The sequence below is a fragment of the Betta splendens genome, chromosome 6 (genome assembly GCF_900634795.4).
Source record: "Betta splendens chromosome 6, fBetSpl5.4, whole genome shotgun sequence".
Taxonomy (NCBI): Eukaryota; Metazoa; Chordata; class Actinopteri; order Anabantiformes; family Osphronemidae; genus Betta; species Betta splendens.
The window spans coordinates 3,525,033-3,541,717 of NC_040886.2; the positions used below are offsets into that span (position 1 = coordinate 3,525,033).

The window sequence follows — 16,685 nt, forward strand, 5'->3', positions numbered from 1 at the left end:
AACTACGCCACCTGCTATGATTTATCCCCATTTTGGTGCAAATGCACAACTTTAAATTATAGCTTAGTACCAGCAAAGCATGTAGGAAAATTTTTTACCCCCTAGTTACAGTATAACAAGTTAAGCGTTAAAAACTACCACTGATTAGTCTGGGAAGGGTTAGGGGCCTTCCCAGAGGAGTCCGGGTTTCTGAGATTAGTCTGACACTTAGATAGCAGAAATGCCTTAAACCTCAGACCTTTAGGGAGAATGTTCTGTTGGCTGAATTTTGAAATGACAGTTCTTGTGATGTCTGGTGTAACTCAAACACAGAACAGAACAGCTCAACCTTTCAGTCAGGATTAATCCATTAGTCCTACAAGATGTTTTCCACAGAGATTGTAATACAGGACACCACCCGACAAAAAAGCAATGCAATAATATTGCTAGTGATAATAATGATGATGTGTTGTCCATTTTGTGACCTGTCCTTGTTATCCCTCTCTGCCAGACTGATTGCCCAGACTTCACTGTGGAGAAGAGCATCACGGTTCAGCCAGGGTTCCAAGCAGGGTCAGAGGTCAGCGTTGAGGTTTGTTTTGAGCCTCATCAGCTGGGAGAAGTTAGAGATCTGCTCAGTCTGTCTTCAGTAGCTGGTGGCGAATACATCTTCCCCCTGCATGGGACCTGCCTCCCTCCAAAGGCCCAGGGCCCATTTAGTGTCAAGGCCGGCCGCAGTGTCACTATTCCCTTCAAGAACGTGTTCCTGCAGACTACTGCTTTTTCTTTTCAGGTAAATAACTGATGGACGTTTGTTCATAAATTATTTTTTTTTTTGGTCAAAGAACTAATCAATCAGTGGAACAAAATGTAATATGTCAGAAATGAGGAGTAAAAGCATTTCAGTACACCCAATGTGTAGGAACTTTATGTTCCTGAAGATGTTACTGATGTTTCTGTTCTTACAGCTCCAGCCAGAACAAGGCAAGATACTGTATTACTGGATTTGTTAAAGACATGCGTGCAGTTGGATTTTGTACTAGTTTTAGAGATTGTTTCTTTTGTTTATCCTCCATCACATTTATGTCTTGTCAATCCACATTATTTGTTTGACTTGCTGTTATTTCCGTCAGGGATCTAACCAAAGCCGTATTTACTCCTCCCCTAGCTGGACAATCCCTGCTTCACAGTCAAAGGGGTGGAAACGGTTCCCTCCAAAAAGACCCAGAACATCACGGTTTCCTTTGATGCACCAGCAGGGGGTCCTCCAGGGCCATGGGTTTCCAGGCTAACCATCTCCACCCAACGCTGTGAGGGCCAATCCAAGCCCTGCTCATGGGTGTATTACCTAAAAGGCTACCAGATGGAGGCACTTTAGCAAGAGATGGGCCTACAAACAAAAGGACAGACCACGTAGCACAAATACACAACTGTTAATTTTTTCAGATTGAATTTTTATGTTTGTGTAATGTTTTCTCCTTTTAACTCAATAAATCCTGCAGGGAGAGACAAACCTGCTCAGGCCTGTTATTACACAGTGTTTTCCACATGGGGGCAATCATGTCAAGTCATTGCACAGTGACACCTAATTTTGCAATGATGGGAGAAGAAAGACCATTCACCTGACATGGTCATTCACTTTAACAGATAAGTGTTTAAGTGTCAAGCTTCCACCAGGACTTACTTTGTCCAGCAACACCCCCCCCTCCCCATGCTGCCCCTCACAAGACTTGACTCCTCAGTTTAAAGGCCAGTGCTGGGTTAAACTCTTACCCTCAAAGGTTATATCTGTCACAAACACGCACACACACACACACACACACACACACACACACACACACACACACACACACACACACACACACACACACACACACACACACACACACACACACACACACACACACACTTATATAAACAACACATAAACCTCTAATGAGGAGCAATGTGACAGTTTAATGACTATGAGAGAATTCCCCTTTGAAAACAAGAAGCAGCTATGTGAATGTTGAAAAGGTGAAAGGAAACGTTGCCCTTTTTTCTGATGAAACATGAGAGTGAGCTTGTTCAAACTCGACTCCAGCTGTATTATACTGTAGCATGAACACATGGGGACTTACTGCTCACAATACCAACACTACAAGATTAAAAAAACAAACCATTATAAACTACCTTCATAAAAAACTTTATAAACTGTAGACGGGGGAAGATGAACCGTATAACCACCTTGTATAAATCTGCGAGCGTGATAAAGTGACTACAAAGTCTTCAAATCGCAGCCGTGTGTTATTAGACAGATAATAGTGAGGGTGTGAAGGATGTGTTGGGTGGGTGTGTTTTGGGGAGGGTGCTGTGATGTAAGAAGTAAGGTGGGGGGTGTGGGCCTCTCTCTCTCTCTCTCCCCCATAGAGCGCAGCATGAGCGCTCCGCAGCAAAAGGATGTGTGAGCAGGCAGCGCGCTACTGTAGGGACGGAGTCCACAAACTGCTCAACAAAGAACAAGCCAAACTTCGAGCCCAAGAAAGCCGCGAGCAGCCGAAACCCATAGCCGGTCAGGACAGCGAGTCCGCGACGGCAGCGCAGTCCGGAAACAGCGGCGCCCAGCCCGGTGGAATCGACGGGCTCGTCCGCTGGATCGTCACCAAGATGAGCGACAACAAGAACATCTCCAGCCGGGAGTACGCCTCCAGCAAGGAGGAGGTAGCCGTGGCCCAGGAGCAGTTCTTCACCCCGGAACCGCGGAGGGGCATCTCCGTGATTCTGGATGTGAGTATAGAGATCAGTGCCAGGTGGAATGGGCGGGTGCGCGTATGGACCGGTGCAGTGCGCACTTACGCACGGAGACGATGCTGCACTTTGATCCATACTGCTTTCATCCCGAACTAATACCGAACAGGTTCGACTTTTGTCCGTTTACACTTCGGGACGATCGAACAAACGCACGAGCCCCTTCAGACAGTCTCAGTTCATATGCGTTGCTCCGCTCATAAATCCGCTATATGCTCCGTGTGGTGTGGACCAGAATGTATTAAAGCGTGTTTTAAATACTCGAAAATAAACAAGTCGGTCTCATGAAGTTACTTTTATAACGGTTTAAGTGTGAGTCCAAGAAGAAACTGCGCCGCGCACCAACACACAACTGCCAAGTATCAGTCAGCTCGAGTTCCGAGGCCGATTTAATAACAACACTTTAATTATTCATGGAAATGTCTCGCTGCTGTACTGTATTGATCTTGTGTTACTTTCCCAGACCAGATACCGGGCAGTTGCAGGCTTCTCGTTGTCTAACAGGGACTATTACGCATGCCCGGTCAGGTCAGCTCGTTGACGATATTGGGACACTTCTCTTCACCGCCCCCCGTCTGCCCTCGAGACCGGCTGTTGTTGCGTTAATGGTTTAAAAGGGGCAAGAAAAAAAGAAAAAAAGTAGTTCCATTTATTTAGACCCCGACCCAAATAGACGATACACTGACAAAGGGGCGCACGGAAAACTAATTTTGATGATATGCTTTAGACCAGAGGCCCAACGTATCCTAGTAGCCCAGTGATCTAAATCTGTATTCTGGCTCATGGAGCGGCTGAAGGGGATTCCCACTGTGCGGCACAGGTGTGTTTGCTCTGCACCTGGTCTCAACTGGTTTTAGGATCAGAATATTTAAAGATGTTTTCTTTCCATTTCTGTTAAAAAAGCTTTTTGTTTTTGTTTTGTCTGATTATTGTCAGATGTCGTGGGATTGTTTTTCAGGTCTACACAAAGTTATCAGTCATTCTTTACAGCGAATTGGAGCTGATTTTTTTTTTTTTTTTTTGCATTGAGCCCTTGCCCCGAATCTGACGCTTATTAGTATTACACTCAAACTGATTGGTTGATGAGAAGTGTAAGCCCCGCCTCCTGGCAATAGCACTAACTTTGAAATGTTAATCGTTTTTCAATTTTCCAAGCAGTATTATCAGGGTGTGTGTGTCCGTGTGTGCGTGTGTGTATGCTTGTGTGTGTCCTTACGGTTGTGTGTGTGTCCGTGTGTGTGTGCGTGTGTGTCCTTACGGTTGTGTGTGTGTGTCTCCGTGTGTGTGTTCTCCTCCTCATTAGATATACTTGCTTGCTTGTTTCTCCTGCTGTTCCTGTCTTCTGCTTCATCCTAACCCAGATGCACTTTTCTTTTCATTTTCAAACTGCTTTCATCCTTTGTTCCCTCCTCCTCCTCCTCGTCTCCTCGCCTCATCTCCTTTCCTCCACATCCCTCTTGTCTTCCCCCTCTGTCTCCTCCGCCGGGGCCAGGAAAGCATCTATTCTTAATAAGGTTAGGAGATGGATGCATCCTTCTCTCACCCTCTGTCGCTGTCTTCTCCTCCCTTTGCCGTCTCTCTCTCTCTGTCTCTTCCTGCTCCGTGCACACATGAGCACATACTGTACACCCCCTGCTCACCGCAGCACTTCGCGTCCGCTCCGAAAGCCTGCCTGCTTCCAGCGGCTCCAGAGCTGGCTGTTCTCTGAGTGCGCCCCAGGGTGCAGCTGGGAAGCAGAACAATGTGGAGCAGCTTGTCGTCTGGAACGCGCCTCAGGAGTTAATGATTCTCACTTTGGCCCGTTCTGACGGCTCCGGCTGCTGCCTTGATGCATCACTTACAGTTTTTCGAGCCATTAAAATGGAGCGCGAAGACCTATAGACTCATCTGTGCATGTTTGTCTTGTCCAAAAACACAGTTTTAATTGTAATTAAACCCATTCTCAGGCTGATTTGAAACTGAACAGCAACGATAACTGTTGCCAGTGTTGCCTCTGAAAGTAAATAATGCCAACATCATGTTCATATTTCACAGTTTAAACTTAAAGATACTTGTTCCTTTGACATTCATTCATTCATAAAGCCCTGAGCGTACACTGAGCTCCAGGTCTGTTCTCGAGGAGGATGGATCAGAGTCGTCATGCGTCAGACTTTCACATCCAGCCTGGATAATGTGCTAATGGAGTCCTTCCTAAATCTCAGCTCTTAGTACCACTCACATCTCACATCTCCTCCAGCAGAGTGTCTATGAATGACTGGCAGTTGTGTTCTTCACAATGAGCAGCTAAAGAAGCCATTAAAAAGAACAAACACGTGTAATGTACAGTAACTCTGTGCGTCTGTCTGACGGCCTGTCTGCTCCTTTCGTCCTTTGCATCCTCCACACCTTGTCGTTCTGCTTGACTTCTGCCTCCCGTTGTCAATAGAAACCGCTCACATCAGGCTAAGGCGGTGATGAAAGCACCAGACCTGCCACTCTCAATTCCAAGAGGGGTGAATCTCTCCCCGAAGCGGAGCCTGCGTACGTGCATAGGGTGCGTTGGATGAGTGCACCACATGTGAGCAGCGAGCGCTGTGGGGCGGTGGGTTGGAGCCCAGTGTCACTGCTGCAAAGGCCTTTTTGAACCGATCTGCAAAATAATTTTTAAGTTTAAATAACAAGGCTTTGGTCAAACTCTGGGGTGAGGTTCATGTGTGCACACTGTCTTTGGGTTTGTGGGGCTGTTCACACACAAACGGAGACACACTCTCAGGGCACAAGTATCACAGCCAATTTCACATCTGAAGAACCAAATAAACGTGCTTGTACTGATTTAGTGGCAGAGTCACACATTGGGCTGTGCCCTGATTTTGCACAGTTGTGAGTTTGGACTTTATTTCAAACTTCTGACATTCCTGCCAATAATTCGTCATTGTTCGTGTGTTAATCCTTCAGAGGCGATCTTGTGTTTGGGTTTGCAGGTTTTTTTGAGGTCACTTCCTGTTCCTGTTTCCTGTCTGCTCACTACTCCACTGCCATGTGTCTTGTATTTGGGGGCTTTCACCACGTTGTTAACCATTGCTCATTGCCCATCTGGGACTTTGGTTCTACTGGTTGCCTGTGTGTTGGTCTTTGTTCCATCTTTTTTTTTCAAGTTGGTCGGTTTGTTTTCTTACACTCTGTACGTCTCTATTTCAGTCAGTTCATCATTAATAAGTTTTTGTGCCGGCTTGTGTCGCCTCACAAGAGCGTGGGTTCGATTCCCGGGGGCCCAGGTGCCTTTCTGTGGGGAGTTTTTATGTTCTCCCCGTGTCTGCGTGGGTTCTCTGTGGGTTCTCCGGCTTCCTCCCATGGTCCAAAGACATGCGATTAGATTAATTAGCTACTCTCCATTGCCCGTAGGTGTGAGAGTGTGGGTGAATGGTTGTTTGTCTCCCTGTGTGGCCCTGCAATAGACTGGCGCCCTGTTCAGGGTGTACCCCCCCTCTCGCCCTCAGCAGGCTGGGATAGGCTCCAGCACCCTGCGACCTGAACGGGAAACAGCGGTAGAAAATGGATGGATGGATGGATGGATGGATGGATGGATGGATGGATGGATGGATGGATGGATGGATGGATGGATGGATGGATGGATGGATGGATGGATGGATGGATGGACGGACGGACGGACGGACGGACGGACGGATGGAATTATTTTGCGGGTTGTGCGTTCAGGTCCTCCTCTCGTCTGGTCAGTCTGGCCTCATCTTCTTGCTGAGCTGGTCTAGTGTATTTTTAAGTATTTCCCAGTAGGAGAGCCCAGTCTGTCGAACGTCCTTAAATACAAGAAACAGCAGCAAGTGTACACAAGACAAACGTCTGATGGCTCGAGGGCCAAACTGCCACAATTTGTATTACAGGACATTTGGAAATTCTCCTCTGCAACTTCGTAACCAATTGTTTTTTGTTACTATGAAGCATTAATTCTTTTTGCCACCACATGTACTAACGTCACTGTCTCACTGTGTGTTTGCAGATATTCAGAAGAGCTGACAAAGATGGTGAGTAAACTAAAGACTATGTTTATTTATAGAAATGTTTGTCTCTTTGTAAAAATAAAAGATTGTCGAAGTTTAAATGGTTCAGACGTAGAGTGTCAACCTACTGTAGGTGATATTATGAATGGAAGTTTTTATTATTACAATACACGGGCCCTGAATCACCTCTATTCGCATGTAAGTACAGTATGTACAAACTTTAGACTGGGGCCACGTCGCTGCACAATATGATGGATGTTAAACAAATGCCTCAGACGCAGATACCATAAACGTGTTTTAGACTGTCAGCATCTTTAGTTTCCAGAAATATTCCGCTCCTGTTGACTTGACTGTTGACAGATGAATGTGTTTCAGTACAGACAGAGATGTATTGTCTCTGAGGCCTTTGGTTCAGCAGGAAACTACTGAACACTGTGTCTGCCTGCTGCTGCTGCTGCTGCTGCTGCAGTGAGCTGTATTTTTAGCATGTTGGGGCATTAAAGTGTTTTCAAGGGGGAACTTTCTATTGCCAGTGTGCAGTTTGTCTCTAGCCTCTGGCATGTCATGTTCTGCTATTTCCCTCTTCTTTTTATCCTCTCCACATTTTCCTATTTATCCTTTCCCTTTATATCTGTTCTTGCTCTTTAGGCTTTCCTCCCTCCCGTATCCCGTCACTGCGTCTGTGACAAAAAAAGAACATAACTAATGAGGAAACCAGCCTAAAAAGCTTTGCTTTCATAGCAGCCAGATGGCCATTTGCTTTTCCAGAGTGAGTGTATGTGGAGGTTTTTTTTTGTTATCTGAATTGATTATTCTCTCTGCCTTTGCAGTTCCTAAACAGAGGAGATATCTATTAATGTGCTACTATTGTGGTGCGCTAAGTTGTTGCTCAGTCATCTGTTGAGCTTGGTCTCCTTATCTGTGTGTTTGTAGACACACTGTCTAAATTCCATTTGTCTATTCTAAAATGAAGACAAGTGAACATAAACACATTTTACAGATGATTTGACAACGTTGATGCAGAAGATGTTCTTATCTCTGCTTTATTCAGAGAGTTTATTGTGCCTTTAAAACAGACTCAGGCGTCAACTGTCAACATCTTCCTAATTACCCATCGCTCAGACACACAACATCACTTAAGGCCCAAAATGTGCCGTTTCATTTCACACAGATTTTTTTTTCCAACACCGACCAGCTGAATGATGATGAAGCTGCTTGTTCCCCATCACCCCGCAGATTTAGTTGAACCTCATGTCTCTGTGGTGGTTTCGACGCCACCTCCACAGCTGCAGGCTGCCTTTAAACAGACTCATAGAAGTGTGGTGGAGATTGGAGCTACAGCACAAGGCAAAAGAAAAGGGAAGCGTGAGAGCCTGTGAGGAACAAAGAGAAGAAGCTGAGATGGTTATTATGGAGAAACGTAGTCATTGGATGTATGGAACACAGGCTAAAAGAAGGAACCACCAAGCACAAGCTGAAGAAGAGCTATTTATATACTCCTCCTCTCTCCTGGGAGGAGAGCGGGGAACTGTTTTAATGAGAGAGAGAGAGAGAGAGAGAGAGAGAGAGAGAGAGAGAGAGAGAGAGGGAGGAGATGCTAACAATCAGAGAAGAAATTTTCAAAAAAGAAAAGATGGTGCAGGGGGGGAGAGATTGACAGAAGGAGATGCAGGAGGTGTCAGAGTCTAAAAGGCAAAGGGAAGAAGGAAGAAAGAGAAAGATGAGCATCGAGGAGAAGGAGTGCATTCAGCAACGGGCAGTAATTGAGATTTAATTGGTTGAATTCTGTTTTTACATTCACTGTGTATGTGTGTGTGTGTGCGTGCGTGTGTGTGTGTGTGTGTGTGTGTGTGCTTTCCAATTAGTACATCCCCATCACCAGTGGATCCCTCAACTGTTTGCATCGTTTTACAGCCCTTAGTTTACACATCACACCTGCAGCAGCATCTAATATGTCACAGTCCACTGCTTCCACATCTGCGAAAAGAGAAAAGAGAAAAGATTCTTCAGGAAAATTGAACTGTTACATTGCTCCCGTTTCACTTTGATATATTCTGTAATTGATCCTAAACCCTTTGCATCTTCTGCATGCCCTTGTTCCCCTGTAGGTTTCTGTTCTTGACCCAGGGACCTGCAGGTTAATTGGTGAAGCAGACTTGTCAGTGCGTGATTGTGAGCGTGAGCGGCTGTCGACCCTTTTGCCTCCTGTGACAGTTAACAGGACAAACGGTATAAGTGATGGATAGATGAGTAATAACCCTGTGGGGACGGTTGAACAGCACAGAACCATCAGGGATGTAACACACACAGTAAACTGGGCCAAACTGATAAATGCACCACAGTGTGGTGGCGTTAATATTGTGGTGAGGATCGCAATGTGTTGCAACAAGAAAGCAATCCACACAAAAGTGGGTTCCAGACGTTCTGATGGACGCTTCTGTATGGTTTGTAGTGTATAAGTGAGAACGAGCCCAGGAGATAATTAGGTGACATAAGTGGAGCAGCAGTGTGGGTGAATCAGGGCTGTGTCAGGTCTCTACCTGAGCCACACACACACACTGGATCCGTTTAATCAAAGCCAAACCGCCTCGGCCACATGTTGGGTTCTGGGAGCGGCGGGGACACACGCAGGCATTTTGGATCTGCGTTGCCGTCGGTTACCGGGAGGCTGGGTTTTTTTCTCGCCTCATGCTGTGTGACTCATTAGCCATCTGCTAATTATCATCAGTGTGTTTGACATAAAGACAGAAAGCAGACGTTTAGGGAGGTTTGTTTATCCATCCTGTCTGGATTACAGCATTACAGTGTGGCCAAACAAAGCTCCTCCCTGATACATTAATAATGCCGGTGTTTTCAGCTTTCATTCCTTTGAGAGTTCATGTCAGTAAAACCCATTTTTCTTTACAGTAAACTGCTGTTCCTGATGAATCGATGCTTTTGTCAGGCCTGTAAAGTGGCTTTACGTTTCTTTTTACCTTTTATCACATATGGTGTCTTTTTTTTAAAATGGCCAAACGGTTTCTGGAAAAGAGGTTCCGACTTTAAAACAGTCAAACATTTAGCTGTACAGACGACGCAGATCAACAGCCAGTCACTCAGAATGATGTCATGTGTGTCTAATGACTTGCAGACTTTAATTACTGACACTGCTGCTAACAAGCCCCAGAGTGGCACACACCAGGGGAGGAGCAGAGAATAGAGGGAAGGGTTGAAATAAAAATAATTCAAATGGAATTTTTTGAGGCAATCAGAGATTAGCGCCGTCATCTCACATCTGGAAGCATCTGGGTCTGCGTCCACTGCTCGGACAGGTGTCTCCTTCCCGTAGGTTCATTCCACACCCTAAACTTCCCTTGTGTTTGGAAGTAAAATCACGTGAATGGGAATTTTTCGTTCTTAGTGGAACGTTCTGTAAAACATGAGATTAGCCGGTGCTGTTGTTTACACGGTTCCTGTTCACAGGAAGCGCGGAAGCAATAAGGAAAAAGCCAAAGCCCTTCTTGCTAGAAAGACGGCTTCTGCGGTAGCATCAGTGTTTTGGAGTCGGTTGGCTGCAGGCTGGTTGTTTTCAAGTTAATTAAAAGTGGGTCTGGTGCTGGAACACTCCGCTCATATCCAGTCTGCCGCGTGCAGCTCTGGATTCCAGCACTGATTAAAACAGAGGAGCAGATATGAAGCCTCGTTCTGAATACTCACTGAATACGCTAAATTCTCCTGTTCTGAAGTCAGTCTCACAACCAGCAACTGTCGATGTCGAGTGTGGCAGGAAGTAAACAGTCATAATTACTTTAATTAGGAGATCTGCATAAAATTATAAAAAGAATGATCATCCAACCATACGTACCTACAACCAGGAAATAAAATTCATTCTCAATAAGCTCTAATTCAGGGAAGGGAAGATGATGGACAGGAGGCAGACAAGAGGACCCTGCACAGACGCCTTCAGCCTGAAGGACTGAAGAGCTTTGTTCACGGTCCTGGATCAAAGGCTGGAAGCTTTGAAGACGTTCTGCTCACCTGATGCTTTTGCCCTCGCTGGGTCAGGATCAGTCCTGCTTTTCTCTTCGCTTACTAGAAGTATTTACACCGTATGAAAACTGCAGGATCACATGAAGCGGACGCCTTTATTTTACAAACTGATTCAAAGAGAGAAGAAGGAATCCATCAGCTGTTTCTTTCTTGTGGTTCTGTCAATCAACCATCGGTGCTCCATTCATTTAACCGCTGTTTCTTGTGGTTTCTCTTCTCTCACCTCCGCTCCTCCACCTCCCTCTTCATGGAGGCAGCTCAAACTGTCTTAGTGCTCTCATGGCAGGAATCTTGGACTGATCCACATTTGGCTGCACTACTGAAACAAAGCTGCGCTTCCTATGGGATCAGCAGGCATTTAGCTCAAACACCCGTCTGTCCGTCCCCATTTTTAATGTTTCTGTCTCCCTTCATGTCCTTCTCCTCCTCCCTTTCCAGCTCTGTCCTCCTGCTCTTCTCTCGCTTCCTAAATGCTCCACTTTGTCTTCATGCCTGTGTAATCGGTCCTTGTCCTCTCACCACTAAGCTTTAATTAATGTAGTCACCTTAACCTTTTTACTAGTTGAACGCGAAGTTCACTAGGACTTTAAATCAACCTGCACCCAGGTGTTAAGCGGCTCCTCGACTGATGATTGATGTCAGGAGAAGGGAAAAGATTGAGACCAAAGGCCACCTAAATTATGTGGCTAAACAAATCATCAGGAGCAGAGCAAAAGCTTGAAGGGGCAGAGGTGTGGCGGGCAATCATTGATTAATCAGCGTGACCTTTTCCACCACATTTCCTCGCTCCCAGACACCTACGACAACATACAAGTGTTGTTGTAGGTTCAGACGAGAGGTTCTTAACGCTGCGATGGCTTGCGTTGATTGTAATCAGAAATGTGCTCTCATTACATATCTGCAAAATGTACACACACACGCATTTGAAAGTAATTCTCTATGTTTACCCCGCTGACAAAATTTAATCACTCAACTACAGTCAACTATTCTTCATTGTACTCAGCAACAAATACATAAAAAAAACATTTAAAGGAAAACATGAAGACATCCCATAATACTGTGATAAAGTATGCACCTGCCATGGAATGTAAGAATTACATTGGTCAGAAAACTGTTTGGTGCTTTCACACTACTGTAAAAACCTGTAATGACTTACAGAACGTTGACCGTCATTCCTGAACCACCACTTAACACAGAAACCTTGAAATGTCTCGGTCATATAAGAAAAAAGACAAAACCATACAATCCAGAAGTCGTCAGTGTTCCAAATGGGCTCTTCACTCTGGCTGCACCTGCCGGAGATGCTCCTGAAGCTAAAACTGCTCAACTCACCAGACTCAACTCAGAAGCTCCGGCCTGACACACCAGAAAACACACCAAATACTAGACGTAACGCTGGCCAGCTCCACTCAGCTCAGCCAGACGAACACAGCAGGGAAGGACCACATGACACAGACTGAACCTGAAGAATAAGAAACACTGCAAGAAGGACAAAGGGTCAGAACAGAAATCCTGAACTAAAAATCACATGGAAAAAAGCACAATAAGGAGACATGACAGACAAAATGGTAACATGGCAGCACAAACCTTAGACAGAGGACAGACAGCATGGGCTGTTAACAACCATGACGAACTGGTCAAGTGGTGGTCTTCTTCTCACACCACGTGCTCTACTGATTCCTCCCCCTGACAATAATAACACAACTTTGACTTCTGTTTTCCCATTAATGTCTCATTTGGTTTTGTGACCAAGCAGTGTGTGGAATAAGGCCTTAAATAAGAGGCTACACAGCAGGTGTTGGTATTAAGCCTGATTGCATGGAAGTAGAACGAAACAGGGAATGACATCGCACCACAAACACCAGACAGAACAAAGACAACAGCACCTCCAACAGCTGGAGGCCTGGACTGTCACAGTCAGGAGGAGTCTTCGATAGATAAAGTATACAGTGTGAAGCGTAGTGTGAAGACCTGGTGGTGAGGTTTCTGTGTATGACTGCTCCCCCTATAACAGTCATTAGATGTGGTCTACTCTCTATCGGAGCTGGAGGGTTGCACTTTGAAAGACACCTGCTCACCAGTGATGTGATGCTTCTCTCTCAGTAAATAAGCAAAAGCTGCAGGGAAATACTTTACAATGATTTAAGCACTGTTGTGTTGACGTGATGAAACAATTTTGAGAGACTGGAGCCTCTTAAGTTGCGATTTGATTATGGGAGCTTTTATAGAGTGAGCAGAGTCTGTGATCAGTTTGTTACTTTGGTCATGTGATCTCTTGTTGCCGTTTCTTAGTCAGTCACGCCGGCTTCGTTAGCTTCTAGTTCTAGTTCTAGTTCTTCTAGTTCTGGTTCATTTGGATTTTGAGTTTGTTCTTCCTGTCTGTGAATTTCAGTCTCTTGCTGCCTATTGTGAGTCTTTCCTGCCTGAGCAATGACTTTTGGTCAGTGCACCTTCAGTCATATTTCCTTTGTGAGATTTCATTGTTTGACATGTCTGTGTTTTTGTCCGTAGTCCTAATTAAATAACACACTGTATCCCTGTATCTGGCGTCTGCCTGTGTTAAGTCCAGCCCTAGTAAAGCTGTAATAACTTCTCTATTTTCTAGTTTGGACTGTCGAACCCAGTAGCCGCCCAGTGTGTGTAGTGGCTGTGCATTTTGTAACAGAAACAGGTCGATACGTAGGTGCTGGCATCATTATTACTTCAACTCAAGACAAGAGGATTAGCACATACAAACATGCACACACCACCGTCCCCCTAAGGATCTGAACCAACAGTGCTGGGATCAGAGCTGCAGCATGTTCTGAACACATTACCACCAGTGATTGGGTCAGGTGGGGCTTAGAACACAACCCCACACTTTTAACAATAGCAATGAAGTATTAACTGTACAGTATAACCAACCAACCTTATTTATACTTATATTTATGTACATGTTTTAGAAATATTATAAATGTTTTATAACAGTCCCAAACTTCACACTAACTCCTTTCTACAACCAGTGAGGGAAGCAGAGAACTCAAGTCAATCAATGATCTTTCATGCCATTATTTCACCATAAACTGATGAAATAGTTAAAGTTAATATGAAGTTCATAAGAAATTGCTCTTTACCTGTACATTAGGTATGTGATGGTATAACCTGACTAATAGACATTGCATCAAATCTCACCTCTTTGTATTTATGACATAAAGTGATAACATTACATGGAAAATGTACATGTAACATAATTACATAAAGTCCAAGTTTTAGGCATGATTTCTTTTTTGAGTGTAGGTCACATATCTATATCCTGTACCTTCCCCCTCAGAGTCATTTTGGAATCAGTGGAACTGGGTTTGGACTCACAACTAGCTTCCAGAGTTAATGTTACACAGTCTTTGTGGTGTTTGTGACAATAAGTAGACGTGTTCCAGTATTTCTGACAGTACTGCACTGCACTCTTAGTAGCAGAGGAAGTATCTGCCTCACTACTACAGCAAGGCGCTACAGCGTCAAAAGGTGTCAGGGTCTCCATGGCGAGCGCAGCTGTAGCTGATTACTGACGGTCTTGATTATCAGAGGTAATGCTGCTCACTGTTGGCTCCTCCACCAGCTTCGTATCAAGAGAGAATCTGGCAGCGGCGGCTAATTCCTGGCCTTCTCTGCCTTAATGAGCAGCGGTTGGGAGCTGCCACTCAGAGCAGCTTGTGTGTGCTTTGATTAGTGTGTGTGCACGCCGTGTGTGTTACCGCAGGACTGGGGGTCTGCTGTGAGCCAGAAAGCATCAGGGGCATGCGACACATGACATTTACATGCCACATAATCAACTCTGCGGTCGTGTCTGACTCCACATCCAGCTCAGCCTAAAGGTCTCTTAGGTAAGTCAAGCAGTCGCTTCAAGCAGCGACATCATTCATTAGTGTCTCTACAATTTGCTTTGTATCAGCTGCTCTGTTTAAAAAGCTTAATAAACAAGTAGCGACCCAAACCTGCGGATCAGCGCTTAAAGTTTATGGAACGCACGTGGCAGCTAGCGCTCAACGAGCCAGGCGCTAGTACAACGGCAGGTTAGAAAGCACTGAACCAAGCAGTTTACCTCCGCTGAGATCAAGGATACAGTTACCCTAGTTACCACCCAGTTGCCCCTGGTTACAGCATCCCTCCGCTCTCCTCCAATGAGGCCTCATGGGCTGCTGTTTCCATGACACCAAATTTAACCCCCCACCCTTCTTACATCTCTTTGAAAAATTTCTCTTAATAATCAGTGTCGTCCCCAACGTTGGGTAAGATCTTGTCCTTCAGTTCAACAACAACCAGAGAACACACTGAACAGATTCCCTTTGGGGCGTTCTGGTCCGGTTGGGACATCGCTCTACCCAAGATGTATATATGGTTCGACAAGAGATTTTGTATAGCAGTCAAACAGATTTGAGTGAAATGATGATGCTGATGTTTTTTTATCCATTTCTTTCCCTTCACACCTGCACTCACGTCACAGCTGCTCCCGTATTACCGACACACCTCGCTGATTTACTGTCAACTTACATTTAATATTCGCCACACAGCTGGGCTCTAGTACAGCATCTGTTACCAACAGACGTGCGCCCACCTCACGTCGGAATTGTCTCGCAGCCCCCGCTGCCGCTGAAGTGTTCAGTGGGTAACGTCACCGCACAGCGAGAATGAGATGGGTGCAAAACCAGGAGCGGTTCCTCGAGGTTGAAGAGTTTAATCAGACGTTGGCTTTGTATGTTGGCAGCCTGTTTTGTTCCTCTGCTGCATCTTCAAGCCAAGGCCCCCAGTCTACAGTGACCCTAAATGAAGAAGTACACAAATAAAAGAAATAGGTTTCAATTATTTCACTCATGAATTATTTCACACCACAAAACATAAAATACAGTAGATCTAATTTTAGAACAATGCCACCACCTGACGTTCCTCGTGTTCGCTTCAATCACAGACGACATTCGGCTCCACTAAGAAATGTGTCCTGCTGCCAAGATGAAAAACAGTGAGACTTGTCAGGGGAAGGGAATTCCATGGCAGCTGATATTAACAGCTCATATAAATTCAGTCACAACAGTTTGGTCCATATGCTTCATCTTCTGCTGCTGGTTGCAGGCTCAACGGCCAAAATAGACTGTGTCACTGCAAGTGTTGAACTGTGTAAAGGTGATGGTGCCACAGTCTCCTTCCTGACAGGCAGATTTATCAAAACAGTAACATAGGGCTGGTTAATAAGACGAAGCCCTGCTGTGCAGGAGGTCTGATCCATGCTGAAGCATCCTAATATATTTCACATTACATCCTGGCACAGCTCCTGTCACTGTTAAGTCTCAGACTTCAATAGAACCAAGAGAACGTCTTACAGAAAACTGGCTGCAACATTATTGTATTTATTATGAGACTGCGTATCTGTCAAGCTGCCTGTGAAATTTACTGAAGGCTACCAGCAGCTGTGTGTGTGTGTGTGTGTGTGTGTGTGTGTGTGTGTGTGTGTGTGTGTGTGTGTGTGTGTGTGTGTGTGTGTGTGTGTGTGTGTGTGTGTGTGTGAGTGACGTTAGTCCTGTGACCCAGAGCCTCTCACCCTTCATTCGACGACTGGAAGCAAATAAAGGCAAACTTTTATCCATCTTTCTGCTTGATTCACTCCATGAGAGAGAGAGAGAAAGAGAGAGGGAGAGAGAGAGAGAGAGAGAGAGAGAGAGAGAGAGAGAGAGAGAGAAAAGGAGTGAGAGAGAGAGATTTTTTTTTCATTATTCAGAAAACAAACCTTGTTCTAGTGATGACGGAAATTAAATGTAGCATTTTATGTAACAACACAAAAAACACAATACAAAACAATATCATAAAGATAAAAAAAAATTACAGATGCTGAAAAATCTCCACAGTTTTAGTCAGTTTCTAAAACCC

General features: G+C 45.0%; 2 protein-coding genes across 8 annotated transcripts in view; both read left to right on the top strand.

Annotated features, from left to right (window-relative positions):
• Positions 1 to 1,492, top strand: part of hydin (HYDIN axonemal central pair apparatus protein) — a 53,941-nt gene extending 52,449 nt beyond the window's left edge. For all 6 annotated transcript variants that reach the window (XM_055509596.1, XM_055509600.1, XM_029153228.3 and 3 more), the window contains 2 exons: positions 491 to 772; positions 1,148 to 1,492. In XM_055509596.1, the coding sequence (XP_055365571.1) occupies positions 491 to 772; positions 1,148 to 1,357 (492 nt within the window). In that variant the 3' untranslated portion in view covers positions 1,358 to 1,492. The remainder of the gene's footprint in view (positions 1 to 490; positions 773 to 1,147) is intronic.
• Positions 1,493 to 2,362: 870 nt separating this feature from the next.
• Positions 2,363 to 16,685, top strand: part of necab2 (N-terminal EF-hand calcium binding protein 2) — a 72,758-nt gene continuing 58,435 nt past the window's right edge. Inside the window, exons 1-2 of one of the 2 annotated variants that reach the window (XM_029152848.3) lie at positions 2,363 to 2,745; positions 6,761 to 6,785. In XM_029152848.3, the coding sequence (XP_029008681.1) occupies positions 2,419 to 2,745; positions 6,761 to 6,785 (352 nt within the window). In that variant the 5' untranslated portion in view covers positions 2,363 to 2,418. The remainder of the gene's footprint in view (positions 2,746 to 6,760; positions 6,786 to 16,685) is intronic. The other variant, XM_029152847.2, reaches the window with a different exon arrangement.